The sequence below is a fragment of the Anser anser genome (genome assembly GCF_964211835.1).
Source record: "Anser anser genome assembly, chromosome: 15".
In the NCBI taxonomy this organism is placed as follows: Eukaryota; Metazoa; Chordata; class Aves; order Anseriformes; family Anatidae; genus Anser; species Anser anser.
In genome coordinates this window covers 8778158-8792672 of record NC_139736.1, presented here as the reverse complement: position 1 = coordinate 8792672, position 14515 = coordinate 8778158, and the positions used below count along the sequence as shown (strand labels likewise).

Sequence of the window (14515 nt, the reverse complement as noted above, 5' to 3'; positions counted from 1 at the left end):
AATCCCATCCATTCTGGCCTCTAACACCCCCAGGGATGGGGCATCCACAGCTTCTCTGGGCAGCCTGTGCCAGTGCCTCACCACCCTCTGAGTGAAGAATTTCCCCCTAATCTCAAATCCAAATTTCCCCTCTTTTAGTTTAAAACCATTCCCCCTTGTCCTATCGCTGTCTGCCTATGTAAAAAGTTGTTCTCCATCTTTTTTATAAGCCCCCTTTATGTACTGAAAGGCTGCGATGAGGTCTGCCTGGAGCCTTCTCTTCTTCAAGCTGAACATCCCCAGCTCTCTCAGCATTTCAGGTGCTCCAGCCCTTTGATCACCATGAACATTGGGTTCATGTGTGCTGCAAAACCAAACTACCCAATGGAGTCTTGTAGAATCCATCAGAAACTCATGTTGCCTCTTAGTATTTGAAAGACTATACTCTTTTTCTAAAACTACACTATATCTATCAAGTTCTTATAGTAGAAGTCCTTGGAAACTTTTGATAGATGCTATTCCAGCAATTGCTTCCAACAATTTCAGTAGTATTGACTTAAATCCATTTAAAGTGATAAGTAACACTGTTCTGAGAATGAGTATATTTTCATCTCTTAAAAGGTCAGCCTAATGAAGAATTGCCAACCCCCTCGCCAAGTCTGGAGAGCAGCTCAGATGACAACGTTCTTCATGTTCCTGCTGTTTTTCCCTTCCCTCATTGGAGTCCTGTCTGTCATTGCAGTTACTGTCTGGAGGTAGGGAAGAGCACTGACATTCAGTTCCACTATGTTACGCTGTGACCTTATACCAGGCAGAAGAATCTGCATTGTTCTGTAGACAGATTTGTATTAATTGCTAAAGGAGGGTTTCAAATGTTCATGAGATGTTTTGTATTCTGAAAACATGCTCTGAAAGTTTGCAAAAAAAAATGGTTAATGCAGAACTTGTCCCACAAGAAAGTGGGAGGGGAAACTTTGTTGCCTTCAAGTTTTAGTATTCTATTTAAATGTCAGAGAAAATTCTTTGATTCGTCCTTTCCTTCTCCTGAAAAATTTCTGTGACCCAGCCTGTTCCTGGGATTAAATGTTATAGGCCATACCAGGCCTATTAAATGTTATAGGCCATGACTGTCTAGATTAGTTCAATTTCAAAGCAAATAATATTTTCCTCTTTCTGTCTATCTGAAAATGTTAATTTTTGCTAAGGAAACTACCTTAGTTCACCACAGCTTGTTGTTACTGAAAGTTTGCAGTGACTCATGTCCTGGAAGGCAAGGTGGGATGATGGTTCCTTTACACATCTTTTGTGCAACTTGGGAAATTCAGATTTTCAAATTGCTATAGGCTGTGCTACACTGATTGACTTGTTACATTTAGGTCAAGGTTATGTACACAGGTTGGTGCAGATCCATTGCGGCAGGGTGTCTTAGATCTCTGGCTGCAGTAGTCTCAGGGGGACATTGGGGTGGCATTTTAAGGTGTGGGAGTTGACCCAAGTGAAAAATCAGACATAAATGATGGAAGTTCCCTGAGGCTCCAAAGAGGACGGAGGGCTATATCAAACTAACAAGCATCTTCATCAACAAAGTGTTTAACTAAATCATGTTAGTAAATGAAGCTTTAAATAGTTGTTTTCTCACACTTTCAGGTTAAAACCTTCAGAAGAATGTGGTCCTTTCAGAGGTTTGTCTTCTATGTTTGCAGCAGTCTCTGAGTGGATAAAAATACTGGAAAATTACACTGGCTCAAAATGGGTAGTGTGGATCTACAACAACTTAATTACAAGTGAACTTTTCTTCTTCATCCTCTCCATCATTTTCCTGTAAGTATCTGTTGATGAAAAGCACTTGAAAAGGACCTGAAGTGGAAAAACCTGGCTATGTCATAGCCATTCTCCATAACAGAGTTGCAAAGTACATTCTAGAGCATCAGAAATGATTAATAAATAGGAACATCATGTCTTTGAAGTACATAAATAAGTTATAAAATCTATTCCTTTTATGTTAGGATGCCAAAGCTCTTTGCAAACCAGCTTCATTCTAACTATAGAATATGCTGCTTTCAATTGAATGCTTTTAGTTTAGTGATGCCTAGGCTTCCAGATCTTAATACCACTGGCTTACTTAGCTTTAGGAACATCAGCAAATGGGAACATGCTGCGTACAGTTGGCAGGTGAAATTGCTTTTTTCATTAGTGTATAAATCAGTAGGGAAAGAGAAATCATTCACAAGCACAGGTAGTACAGGCTAGATCTCTACTAGAACCTTGGGCAATATAAAAAGTGGAGGTTCAGAAGGTGTTTTCTTTGTCTTTTCTGACTGTGGGGTACTGTGGTGAAGGGCATGGTGGTACACAAGTGGCACGTTAAAGTGAGCACACTATTTCGGGACATGCTAATACGTATGTTGCCGTCTACATCCAGCTAATCTCAGGTAAATTCACATAGTGTCTTCCTGACTGAAATGAATTATATTGGCAAAACCTGCATGTGCATCTTTAAGGTATTTGCCTGCTGGTAGGGTTTGAAGTTGTAGCTGTGCTACTTGCTATTTCCATCATAGCCTGTGCACATGTAACAGCCCAAACCTGTTCGCATTAAACAAGCTCCCAGCCATTCTAGTGGAACCAGAATTGGCCTGAAAACAATAAGTGTTCAGTGTTGTGATTTAATGTCCATGAATGTGTCTAAGCAAATGACACAAAATTGGTTAAGAACATTAGGTTCATGTTTGTTATCTTAAATGCAACTTGTATTGTTTACTTACGTTAATTGTACCTCTCATCTTGAGTAAGTCTGTAAACCTTTGGGTCTTTTCCAAGAGAAAGCAATTTCATGTTTGCCGTTTGATATACAATTATATACATACAGACATATACATGTGTATATTATTAAATTTCTAGTGGACAAAATGAACAAGATAACTTTCTGTTTAAGCAGTGACTAGGAGGAAATACACACGGGTATGAGTGTTCATCTGTTGCACTTTATTTATTTTTTTTAGAATTATTACTTATCTTTACTGGCAAATAATAGAAGGAAGAAAGACCATGGTCAAGCTCTTACGTAATCAAATTGTTAATGTAAGTTCATCTTTCAGCTTTATCTTGTTTAAAGTTTGGCTTCCTTGTTGATTTTCTCATACTTCTGTTATGCAATTGTAATCTGCTTCTCCTATAACAATGCAGAGGAGGGTGGAAGCCCTTCTGCATGTCAGTTGCAGGGAAACTTACAAATAGAGTTGTTGCAAAAAATTTTTACTTCCAAGCTGTGCTGCTGCAGCTCCCTTCATAGACTGATTAAATAGGAATCTTAATGAGTATTCTGGTCAATGGTTACTCACAGACCTTGAGCCTCCCTTAATGATTACTCCATTCCAGCTAATGATAAAGAATTTCTTGACCACAGGAAGGAAAAGATAAAATGTTTTTACTTCGAAAACTCCATTTACTACAGAGGGCAAAACAAAATCCATCTGTACCAAGAGGACGAGACCAGCAGGTCAGTTTCGTAGTTCAGATACTCCTGTTTCAATTACATGCTCATTACGATTCTATGGGATTTCTCTAGTCTTGCAAATAGGATGTCATTTTCAGCTATGTCTGTGTTTAAAACTTCACCTAAATTGCTTGCTTGCTAGTTAGCTCCAGCCAGCAAAAGGATACCTGGGAAATTCCCTACTTGCTCCAGAGAGGAATTTAACTTGGGAGGATGTAGAAGGTCCTTCCCCTCACCAAATATTATTTATGATTATGAAACTGCAAGAAAACATTTCTAATCTAGGTGTAGTGATGGTCAGAAAAGGGTTCAGCCACACTTAAACCTTGCCTAGACTAAGAAGGAAGCTGCATTCCTCCACTGACTCTAGATTTCCTTACAGGTTTATGTTTTGTGTCCTCCTCACCCACCTTTGCAGACGAGTTAAACTGAGTGCCCTGATCTAACCTGATTTTAAATCCCACACAACATCAATAGACATCTAACATCTTTAAATTAAATTTATTTTTCAAGTCAGTGGTGCTTGCTGAACCATCAGATTAGTGTACATGTAGGTGCTGTGTAGTGTTTTCATTTAGGCTGAGTGAAAACTCTTTGACCTACGTACTTGGGCAACAAAAGGGTTTGTTAGGCCCAAATAAGTACCTGTCCCATGGAGAACAGCTTGTCATCTGCAGTTGCTGCTTTGCTCTTTGCCACTTCTCATTGCCATTTTAGAGATTTGAAGTAAGATAAGACCATTTTTTTTCTTCTCCACCTGTTCATTCAGGTTAGTTCCTAGTAAGTAGGTCTGGATGTCACTGTCTGCTCCACACTCTTCCCTGGCATGTACTCACCTGCCACAATCTCATATAATTGGCACTAAGTTACAAGCACCTTTGTCCTCACAGTTATCCTGCCTCCCCAGGCTTCCCTTCCCCTAAAAGAGAAAGGAAACAAGCTAACATAACTGCAATAACAATCAAAAATACCAAAATAAAAGTAGTCTCTTCAAGGCAGGAAGCTCCATGTATCATTTTTGGCATCATAGAGAGACCGGGCTCCTTTGCACAGCATCCAGTATTATGTCCCAGCACTGTATTTGCTCTATTGTGCACAACTGTATCTGCTTCTGTTCCATCTAGTTATTTGTGAATAAAGAAATATAAAGTATTCTAATAACAGCTAAATCACCTGCATAACTCTTAAGGTGTCAAAGAAGCCAGTCCGAGAAAGAGAGGTGTTACCAGCAATAGTGTCTAAAAACAAGAGTCTTAAAAGGAAAAACTGAAATTTCATTTCTGTGTGGGTGGCAAACCGTGAACACCTAGGTCCTTTTTATCTCAGATCCTTCCCCACCCCTCCCATTTATAAAATCGGGGTTGTGACGTTATCTGACTAGGTGATAATCTAACAAAAAGTACTGTGCAGTTTGCAAAGCACTAAGGCTGCATCTCTGTGTCACTATGAGATGGAGTCCTGGGCTGCACAAAGGACAGTGCCTCGGAACTCAGGCAGGCCCTGGTACAAGTGTGCCAGGTTGCCTTTTGGCTTCTAAACATCTCCCAAAACCACGGGTAATAGATGTGGATGTGGGTACTGACCATAAGGCCAGGACTGGAAGACATAATATATTACTGCTAATGTCAAATATAATGTCTTTCAGGGAAGAGCTTCATACCACCCATCCATGCAACGTGCCCAGCAAGAGCCAAACTACCCAGGCAGGACATTTGACAGAAATCAAAACGCATCCTACAATGAGGTGAGATAGTCAAAGAAGGAATTCTCTGCTTGTTTTCCCTATATAGACTGTGGGCGTACGTTGGACAAAGAGGACAGACAGTACTGTATGTGTAGAGATCATTTTAAAAGATTGAAGAGATGAAAATATGTAATCAGAATAGGTGTTGGCATATTTATGTTCATAATCCTGCTTGAGATCTGGAGAGAATGATTTTGTTACAGGAAATGCATAATTAAATACAATAATGAGCACACGAGGGAAACACTGACTTAAATCTACTTGTGAATTTTGTTTCCAGTATCCCTATTCTGCTGGCATCTTGAAGGGGACTGGCTTCCCACCTGGTAAGCAACAAATGCTAAGCACTGAGAAAGTAACTCTTGTCAGCTCAGCTCAGTAAAAATGTTTGATTTAGTATAGACACAGCATAAAACAGATTGAGGTAACAGACAGACTTTTAGCACCCTGTATAAAGAGAAAACAAAGACTCTGTTTCTGGGGCCAACGCTTGCTGTTGGTAGCTTATTGTTAGCTTGCTGCAATGTTGGGTGGAGACTTCTGAAGGCTGATCTCAAGGTTCAGTATACCTGAGTTGAATTTCTTTGGGTAAATGAGACATTTTGTCTTATGGGACCAGCTGTAGGAAAGAATATTGTGTCATATTAAATGAGTACTTAACCACTTCAGAAGTGGTTATTAACAACATAGAGGCCTTAGCACATTGTACATCCAGAATAAAACACCTACGGAAGCCTGCCTGGCAGCTTGAACCATTCCTGCTTCATACAAACATGTTCCTTCATTCTAAATATTTGACAGATGAGACTTAAAAAGCATGGGGCTTTCTAATACAGGACAGCTGTTGTACCCACATCAACACAGTTAACATTACTTCTCTTGTGAAAAATAGATTTGGAGACATCCCAGCCCAGCAGCAGCCCAGGGGTGTCCGAAGCAGTGGCACTTGCTCTACGTGCCAGACAAGCAGCACAATGGGAAGATTAAGAAGACGATGTAGATTTCCAACTGCGAGCAGGCAGAATCAGTGGTGAATGTTGTCATTGATGTTCTGCAGAAAACAATACTGATTCACATTAAGGACTGAAAGAACCACTTTTTCCTCCCCAAATGGAAGAAAAATTGGAGACTGCAAAATGCATCCTCCCGGCAGTTTATTGTAAGACAGGGAACGCACTGCATGTTTGGTTTGGTTTTGTAGTGAAATTCTGGTGATAATATGGCCAAGCCTGGAGGAAGTCTTTATCTTGTTTCAGTAAGGGTCACCCCACAGCTAGTCATTTGTTGTTGACTAAATGTAAGAAAATTTGTGCCTGATTTTAAGTAAAAGCTTTGATCTAAAACTATTTTTGTGTGTTAGATTGTTTGAACAGCTTTTATCTGATCTAAACCAAAGGTAGAGTATCAGTCAAATAAAAAGAAAATAAAACTAAGGTGCAGTTGTTTTGAATGATTGAGACGTTGTAATAGCTGTAGACTAACTTGTATGAATGACCGTAAAGCTTTTATTCCCTCTTCACTCTTCTGAGCCATTTTTACAGGGTTTATTTCACTCAAAACCAGCTTGATGAATTCTATTTTTTAAGAATGACTTCTTATCAAACATCTCACCTGCGTAAAACAACATTGTGAACAAAAAAGTTTGTGACCTCTGTTCCAGTAAAGAAGGGATTGGAAGTAACACAACAGGGACTTTTTTTTTTAATCACGTGACTTTGAGACATTCAGTGCAGCTGCTTTTTACTCATAGCCCCAACTCTGCTATGATGATAAATCTTAGCTTTTTTTTTTTTTTAGCTTTGGTTTGTTTTGTTTTGCCTGGTTTATTCCTCCCTAGCTGCTTTGGACATAAAAATGCCAAGGAAAGAGATACACCTGTTTCTCAGGCTCATAATTTACATTAAAGACAACCCAGAAAGAAACACAAGAGATATAGAAAAAAGGACAAAATTTACATGCAAGACCAGAGATTCAATTTTATTATTTGTTTCTGCATGCATAGCCCTGAAGTCTGGCTGTGAATATTTCAATGTGGATCCAGTGTTGGCACTGAGGACAGCGAGATTCAGCAGTACCAGCAATCCGAGCAGCAACAAAAAAACCAGACCTTTGTAGAAACGATCATTTGCCGTTAAGCCAACTCTTCTGATTAGAGATTTGAAAACAACTGTAGAACACAGCAGTAAAGACAGAGGTTAGAACTCAGGGCTGGACAGAAACTAGCTGATGGTATAAGTAACAGACACAGATACAGGATGTGCACCAGAAGGCTGAGACTGTTGGTTTTGCAGTACCTGGTAGAAAAGTGACATGGAGAGGTTCTCGTAATCATGACGAGAAAACCCATCATCTCAAGGAATCCAGCATGCCTCCTTACTCCTATGTTTCTTTGTGCTTATATATATCTTAAGATAAAAGCAAAAAATAAAATAAAAATTCATCACCCGTTGCAAAAGATAGCATTCATTGGCTAAATAGCCTTACACTTAGTTGCCTGAGTAGCAAGTTTGCTTGAAAAGTGGTGTAATAGTGTTAGTGTCCATTTGACATCACCTCGAGCAGCCCTCAGTGTAGCTGCGGTAGTGTACAAGGCTATCTACTTCCAGAACGTATTTCATCTTCTCATTAATGTGTTCAACTATAATTGCTTCTGCTGCTGTCTTCCAAGAGAGAGTATGTGCTGTAGCAAATATCCAACTCATAGAAGTAAAAAAACAAAACAAAAAACCCCACAAAAACAACAACAAAAAAGCTTTTATAAACAGACTGGAAAGATAAGATTTCCTGAAGCATGGCACATGCCAGGAAGTTTGCAACATCCGTGCCAACCAAATTCAAGTATTCTCTTAACACATGAAGGGGAAGATGCAGTTCATCTGCCACTAATTCAAAAGTCTGGACTTACCTTAATTGGGACAATTGTGTAGTTCTTTCCACTGGTGATTTAGTGCACCAACAACACTTACGCAGCACAAGGATCTACCTTACCAAAATGATTACACTGTCTAGTCAAATATGCACACTGCTACATGTGCAGTCTAAGGTAGCTTGTGAGATTACATCTGAATAACCTGTAGCAGGTAACCAATCCGTTATGTTTGAATTCCTCATTTCTGTTGAAATTAATATGACATTCTTCTGAAATGAAAGTATTAAACTTAGTAAATTTTCCACATAATGGCTATTAAGAACAGGTGGTCCCATGTATGTTGGGGCTGGCTCCACATGAGTTTTATGCTCTTTGCTAATCATCGACAGTCTTCTCTAACTACCAGCTCCTTCCAGAGCAGAGCCAAAATCGTTCATGGCATATTAACAGCAGCTGTGATGAGAACACCTATGAGTTTTACTTAGGAAAAAATATCAAGCAACCTGCACTCATTTTGACATACTACATCAATCTACTAGTGCACAGCTGGTAAGTATACTGTACCCTTAAGCTATCAGATATGTGTTTATTGTGACTGCACTCTTTTTTGATTTCAGGTTAAATCTGGGTTACAGATTCTTACGTATCCTTGTGAATGTCCTTCAATCATGCAAACAATTTGCAAAGAAAAAAAGACAGCTCTATTTATTCTACCACTAGCAGCATTTGGTATGTACCTTGGTTTTATAAATAAATACATTCATGTGTAGTATTAATAGAAGAAATAATCTAGCCTCCCTTGGTGCTTTTAAAAAGACTGGAGCATAAGAAGATAATCAAGTTTTAATCATTAATTCTCATAGTCTTCACAAGAAACATGGTTTGTTGGCTTTTCTTTCCCTATTAAGATGCAACGTAGTCGTTTTTCCATGCAGCAGGAGGGAAATACACTCGCCCTCTATTTTGGCACCATTTTCACCATTGTTTTGAGAACAATAGTATAGATGCTTTTAAGATACCATAAATAAACCTCAAATTATTACACAGTTATAGAACAAACTGTTTCAAGTACTAGAATCAAAGTGCAATTTTACATTATGCCATCAAAAAGGCTGATATGACTTTATAACCAAGATTCAAACAAAGCAAAGGAATAGTTGGAATTATAAAGCAATCTGCACATACAGAGATTGCCCAGTTAGCTTATCAAAAATGATCCTTTTACATTACAATGCGATTTCCCCAGACCACCACTGGCTGTACGTCAGCTTTGGTCAGTGTTGCACCAGAAAGTTTTCCTGCATTCAAGACCTGATCATATAGCAGAAGTAAAATACTGTTCCTCCTCTTCCCAGAACTATCATTAGTAGTCCCATCTGCATTAGTGGATACTGTCTTGATGGTAAATTCAGACCTGCCTGAGTAAGAGAGCTTCTTTAAGGTGGTGAATAATTAATCACAGGCCTAGTAATGAGGATCACAGTCTTCCACCAAGCTGTCTGTGATGTAGCTGGATTCAAGGACGTTTTCATAATATATTTTTTCTGCAAATGTGTTCACTGTCCAGGCAACCACCTGAATTCCTTTTGAAGACCAGTGCCTCACATAATCTCTGAAAGGAACAAAGACACTGTAAGAGGAAGACAGACACTATCAGAGTCAAGACAGACAGCACTAAGGTTAAAATTGAGTTTCAGTCTTACAGTGGTAACCCATCAGGAATGATGGTTGCATTATCTTTTGCAACATGCCATTTTTTGGTGTGTGTTGCTACTATAAACAGGCAAAAGCAACAGTATTCTTTCCCTTTGAGATTAAACTTAGCATGTAACATAAAGTAAAAATAAAAGATAGAGGCTTAAAGAATAAAATAGCATGCAATAAAGAAACCATATATACAACCTGACACAATACTAAATAGAACATACTGATTAACATACTATTCTAGTGAATGATAGTGCCTCCTGATATATTAGCAAGCTTTAACACTCACTGAGAAACAAAATTTTTCTGTATGAGGAAGGCTGAAACCCCACATAATCTCCATAAGAAACTGTGTAGGCTCCAATCTAGAATGACATCCATCATCATATATAAATAATGTTTCCAGAAGGAATCGAAACGAGGCGTCCCATTTCCAAGATGACTCAGGTGCCAAGGCCTGTGTGTCAGGGCTGTTACCACATTTCTATCAGCTTGTCTCATCTGGAAGATCAAGGTAAAAAGACTAATTCAAACAAAAACCAAGTTGCTTTAAACATAAATTGGGAGAGGTTGGATACAAACTGCTAGCTTAAATTTGCAGCTCTACCACAACCCTTCTCCCCTTTCCCCCCAGATCCTTTTGTAACACTTTTAGAAAGCTGTATATGATCCTGTACTGTTGTTTTCTTAAAAATGGAATTAATAAGCAACTGCTCTTATGTAAGAAATAAAAATTAAAAAAATGCTGGAGCAAAACAGTCACGCAACACAACAAAATAAGTGATAAATAGCCTTAGCAACAAAAATTAGGAAACAGTTTTAAGAAAAGTCTACATTTACACCAAAATATGGTATTTGTCAGTTATCTTGCACATAGATACCTGGTCATGTGCCATCGGTAAGGGTGACACACTTTCAGAATGGAGGGAATCGCTGTAGATTCGTAATATGTGCATCTAATGAGCATAGAGCAATCTAATAAGATTTATGCAGGATTTATGATTTATGCTGCATGTGGTTTTAATGTCTCCACAGTTTTAACAACTCGAAGGTACTCTGGAAGTTGCATATCTTACTGAAATTCCCAGACAGAATTAAAAAAAATCCAAAATAAATTTTGAGGAAACATCACCTTATAAACAACATCTGGCATGAAAGAACAGACTATGCTGCTGTTATACAAACGAGGAAATTCCAGGTAGAGTTGTTTTAGGGCATCAACTGCCTGCCAATTAGAGATACACACAGTTGTTATATTTATACAGACACATATATTTACTTTACACAGCAAAGTCATTTTAGAATAACCCCCTTTAAAGTACTTTCCTGTTTTATGTAGCAAGATTGAAATGGAAAAAAAAAAAATCTGTTTAAGAATGCTACTCATTGTTCTAGCGTTTGAAATACCCTTAAATATATTGCAGAAAACATTCCGAAGTACTGTCTAGGGTTTTGTTCAAGGGCAAAAATGAATTTATTTCCATATTTTGCTATGCTAGAATAAAAAAAATTAACTTAGAATAAAATATTCAGTTGGAAGGGGCCTTCAAAGATCACCTAGTTCAACTTGCATAAATTGTAATGATAAATCATCTAGTTCAACTTGCATAAAATGATAGTGATTCATCACCTGTATCTTCCTCAGTAATGCAAATTACAGACAATTGAGATCCCCAGTTGGAAGCTGAAGATGAGACACTAGGTCCCCTCAGCACAGGCGGGGAATTTGCTTTGCTTTGTTGTGTGATGGTGATGTGAGCTAAACTCGACACTCACAAGCCACATTCTAATTTTAAGTTGCCACTTCCTGGGTCAAAGGAACAGGGTGAAAGAACACATTGTCTTTGGTTTTGACAGGCCCATTTTGCATTACGTAAGTAGCAGACCCAGTTTCACTCATGTTAGAGAGGACTGTACCACAGGTATCAGCTTGAGACCATCAGAAGAGGGTGAAAACCCAAAGCAAGGGTGAAACGAGGTGTCTTAGTACAGTATATATAGTACAGTAAGCGGTACCTGATTTGCATGGCCTTTGACGTCGAAGTAGATTGTAAGGTTGTGATGCATAGACTCCACAACAGCTTCTCTCAGAGTTGGTACCTTTTCACCCTGGAATTTGCTCCTGTAGGAACAGAGAACTACTCACTGGAATGCTGTCAAGATACCCATGGACGTGTGCACACACACACATACATCCCCAACTACACAGAACCGCTTCCTAGGGATTCCTAAATACAGCAAGCTGATACCCCAGGATTAGGGGTAGGATCAAGCACCACTAGTAACAGCGGCTCTCTCATCCAGTAAAAGGCTGCAAACGTACAAGGGTACGTGTATGCCTCTCCTCCCCTCAGAAACCCACTAGACAACTAAAACCTTCCAAATTCAAGGTCTAATATGATGTTCACTGACTCAGTGTCCCACACTGAAACACTAATCTCAGTTCTCAGAAACACTAATGTCCTGTCTCAACTACAATAAATATGCATTCAATCCCCATCGTTGACAACCTATCCACCGACTTTGCCCTGCTTTGACTGTGCTCCCTAGCCCTGAGACAGAAATGCAGATCCTGGCAGAATACGCTGAGGATGTAGGACAAGCTGAGGATGTAGGACACACCAATAAACGTGCTTCACGCATCAATAAATTATTCCTGATAAGGTGACAGTGAGCAACAGCTGATCACCTATGTGGAAGTTCTCACTGTGCTGCCCAGGTGGCCACTGTTCCAGTAACAGACTGGGAAGATGCTATTTGTACCACAGACTCCTTGGTTGTGCATTTACAAGAGTCTGTACAGACAGTACACTACATGCAGTGTACCAGAAACACAAGGAGCACACACTAAAAGTTCGTACTCTAAAATGGATTCACTTATAATACCGTAGAAGTTGCATTGTTATCAAAGGTTTAGTAGTAACATACAATTTTCCCTGCCTAGTACTGGAACGGACTTAATCAGTAAGTGGGGTCACCAGTCCTGTCTGAGACTACCCAGTCTGATAGCTCCTTTCCAGCCATATAATCCCAACGTTTAGAAATTCTAAAATCAGAAATTCCCCAAAGCACAACCAGTCAAGGTATATATGTGAATAGAATTTCAGAAGTAATTACTGAAGCCAAGATTGACGGATAATGAAACTCCCAGTCTCTTTAATATTCTGCAGTCACTTTAGGGGAAGCTGATATACAGATAAACAATTAGATGCCAGTAGATTTTCTCCTTGAAACCAAATTATCTTGATTCTGCTTCACTGCTCCTATTGCAAAGACGGATAAGGAGACATAGTCTCATATGCCTCTAAAATAAAATGAAAAGTAACATATGGGACTCTTAAGTTTTAAATTTACACAAATTTTAACACTTAATTGATCAAAGCAATCATTTTATCAAGGATTTTTACCGTTGAAACAATAGTTTCAGAATAGCAATATTTCATTTACCATAGCCTATGTTTTGCAGATGGATTAAGCTTCCTAATTTCATCAAAAGTCAAGTCACGCAGTCTGCCAGACCCATCAGTTGTTCTTTCTACTGTTTCATCATGCATTAGAATAGGAACACCATCCGCAGTAAATTCAAGATCCAGCTCAACACCTGTTGCTCCATTCTCAGCTGCCTTAAAAAGAGAGAAAGAGGAAGTCAATTACACAACAGAAGAGACAGCTTCATAGAATTAACATAGGCACAGGTATAATTCATTTGTATTGTTAAAAAGTAATAAACTACTAATGTTCTTTTCAGTAAGCCTGATCTGCAAAACAAGGTAGGCTTTACCCAAGTTATTGTGAGAAGCATTCGTTGATCAGCTGAATGGATGTAATCTATGTTACAGACAAAGTGATAATGTCTTGCTGTCAGGATTGGGACTGTTTCGGGATAAAATGCAGAAAAAAGGCCCGCTCTCTCCTTCTGGCTCAGTAACTCCCGACTCCATAAGCTGTGTCACCTTCTAAAAAGCAGGGCAGCGAACGCCTTCAGTTCAGATATTTTATTACGACTCGGGACGGCACACCTGATGACAACGCCTTACCCCAACGCAGAGGGCTGCGCTCCTGCCCCCGACTCCAGCCTCCCACCCACCACACGGGCAGCGCCAGGCTCCCCGCAGCCCCGGTGCGCCCCGACCGCTTCGCTCCCGACCTGTCCGGGGCCAAACGCACCCCGGGACCCCCGAGGACCCCGGGCAGGGCTCGGAGAGGCGGCGCTGACCTGTCGGATGGCCGCCAGCGTGTTCTCGGGCGCGTCGTGCGCCCCGCCGCGGTGGGCGATGCGGGAGGCGGCGCCGCGGGGCTTGAGGACGCGCTGGGCGCTCTGCGGGGCGGCGGGCTCCAGGCTGCAGAGGTGCAGCAGCAGGTAGAGGCCGGCCGGCAGCACGCACGACAGCGCCGGGCTGCGGCTCAGCGCCAGCAGCGCCACCAGCAGCGCCGTGAGGGAGCCCAGCAGCCCGTCCCCGCGGCACAACATGGCGGCGGCGCGGGGCGAGCGCAGCCCCAGGCCCCGCCGCCTCACCTCAGCGCCGGGGCGATGGCGGCGGCGCCGTGAGGAGGCGGGGCGGGCCCGGGCTGTGAGGCCTGGCGGTGGCGGTTAGGGGGCGCTGCGGGAGATACGGGGTGGTGCAGGCGTGTCTCGGGGGAAATAGCAAATAAATAAACAAATGGGGGCGGCCGAGGGAAAGGTGCTCCGCAGGGGGTTGCTGGAGGTTTGTGTGTCTGGTTT

The 14515-nt window shown here is 40.7% G+C and overlaps 2 protein-coding genes across 11 annotated transcripts in view; one reads left to right on the top strand and one right to left on the bottom strand.

The window, feature by feature from the left end:
- Nucleotides 1-6563, top strand: part of TMC5 (transmembrane channel like 5) — a 33870-nt gene extending 27307 nt beyond the window's left edge. For all 8 annotated transcript variants that reach the window (XM_083800441.1, XM_083800440.1, XM_083800439.1 and 5 more), the window contains 7 exons: nucleotides 601-734; nucleotides 1627-1800; nucleotides 2982-3060; nucleotides 3386-3478; nucleotides 5121-5219; nucleotides 5500-5545; nucleotides 6112-6563. In XM_083800441.1, coding sequence (XP_083656567.1) covers nucleotides 601-734; nucleotides 1627-1800; nucleotides 2982-3060; nucleotides 3386-3478; nucleotides 5121-5219; nucleotides 5500-5545; nucleotides 6112-6206 — 720 coding nt within the window. In that variant the 3' untranslated portion in view covers nucleotides 6207-6563. The remainder of the gene's footprint in view (nucleotides 1-600; nucleotides 735-1626; nucleotides 1801-2981; nucleotides 3061-3385; nucleotides 3479-5120; nucleotides 5220-5499; nucleotides 5546-6111) is intronic.
- Nucleotides 6564-7175: 612 nt separating this feature from the next.
- On the bottom strand, nucleotides 7176-14413 carry GDE1 (glycerophosphodiester phosphodiesterase 1). 3 transcript variants are annotated; one of them, XM_083800484.1, is made up of 6 exons: nucleotides 14009-14413; nucleotides 13240-13415; nucleotides 11809-11914; nucleotides 10925-11017; nucleotides 10082-10293; nucleotides 7176-9700 (listed from the first exon to the last, which is right to left on the bottom strand). In XM_083800484.1, exons 1-6 carry the CDS (start codon nucleotides 14261-14263, stop codon nucleotides 9553-9555), a joined length of 990 nt encoding a protein of 329 aa, XP_083656610.1. In that variant the 5' UTR covers nucleotides 14264-14413; the 3' UTR covers nucleotides 7176-9552. The 3 variants fall into 3 exon arrangements, with proteins under 3 accessions (XP_083656610.1, XP_083656612.1, XP_083656611.1); XM_083800486.1 differs by having other exon boundaries at nucleotides 13240-13411; nucleotides 14009-14312; XM_083800485.1 differs by having other exon boundaries at nucleotides 13960-14073.
- Nucleotides 14414-14515: the final 102 nt, after the last annotated feature.

What these genes read in the sequence shown, in the direction of transcription:
- GDE1 (XM_083800484.1), bottom strand. Translation starts at nt 14,263, where the DNA reads ATGTTGTGCCGCGGGGACGGGCTGCTGGGCTCCCTCACGGCGCTGCTG. An exon ending in TCTGCAAAACATAGGCTATG is followed by an intron (nt 11,915 to 13,239) that starts GTAAATGAAATA and finishes CTGTTCCTACAG; the next exon opens with GAGCAAATTCCAGGGTGAAA. An exon ending in TCAAAGGCCATGCAAATCAG is followed by an intron (nt 11,018 to 11,808) that starts GTACCGCTTACT and finishes TCTAATTGGCAG; the next exon opens with GCAGTTGATGCCCTAAAACA.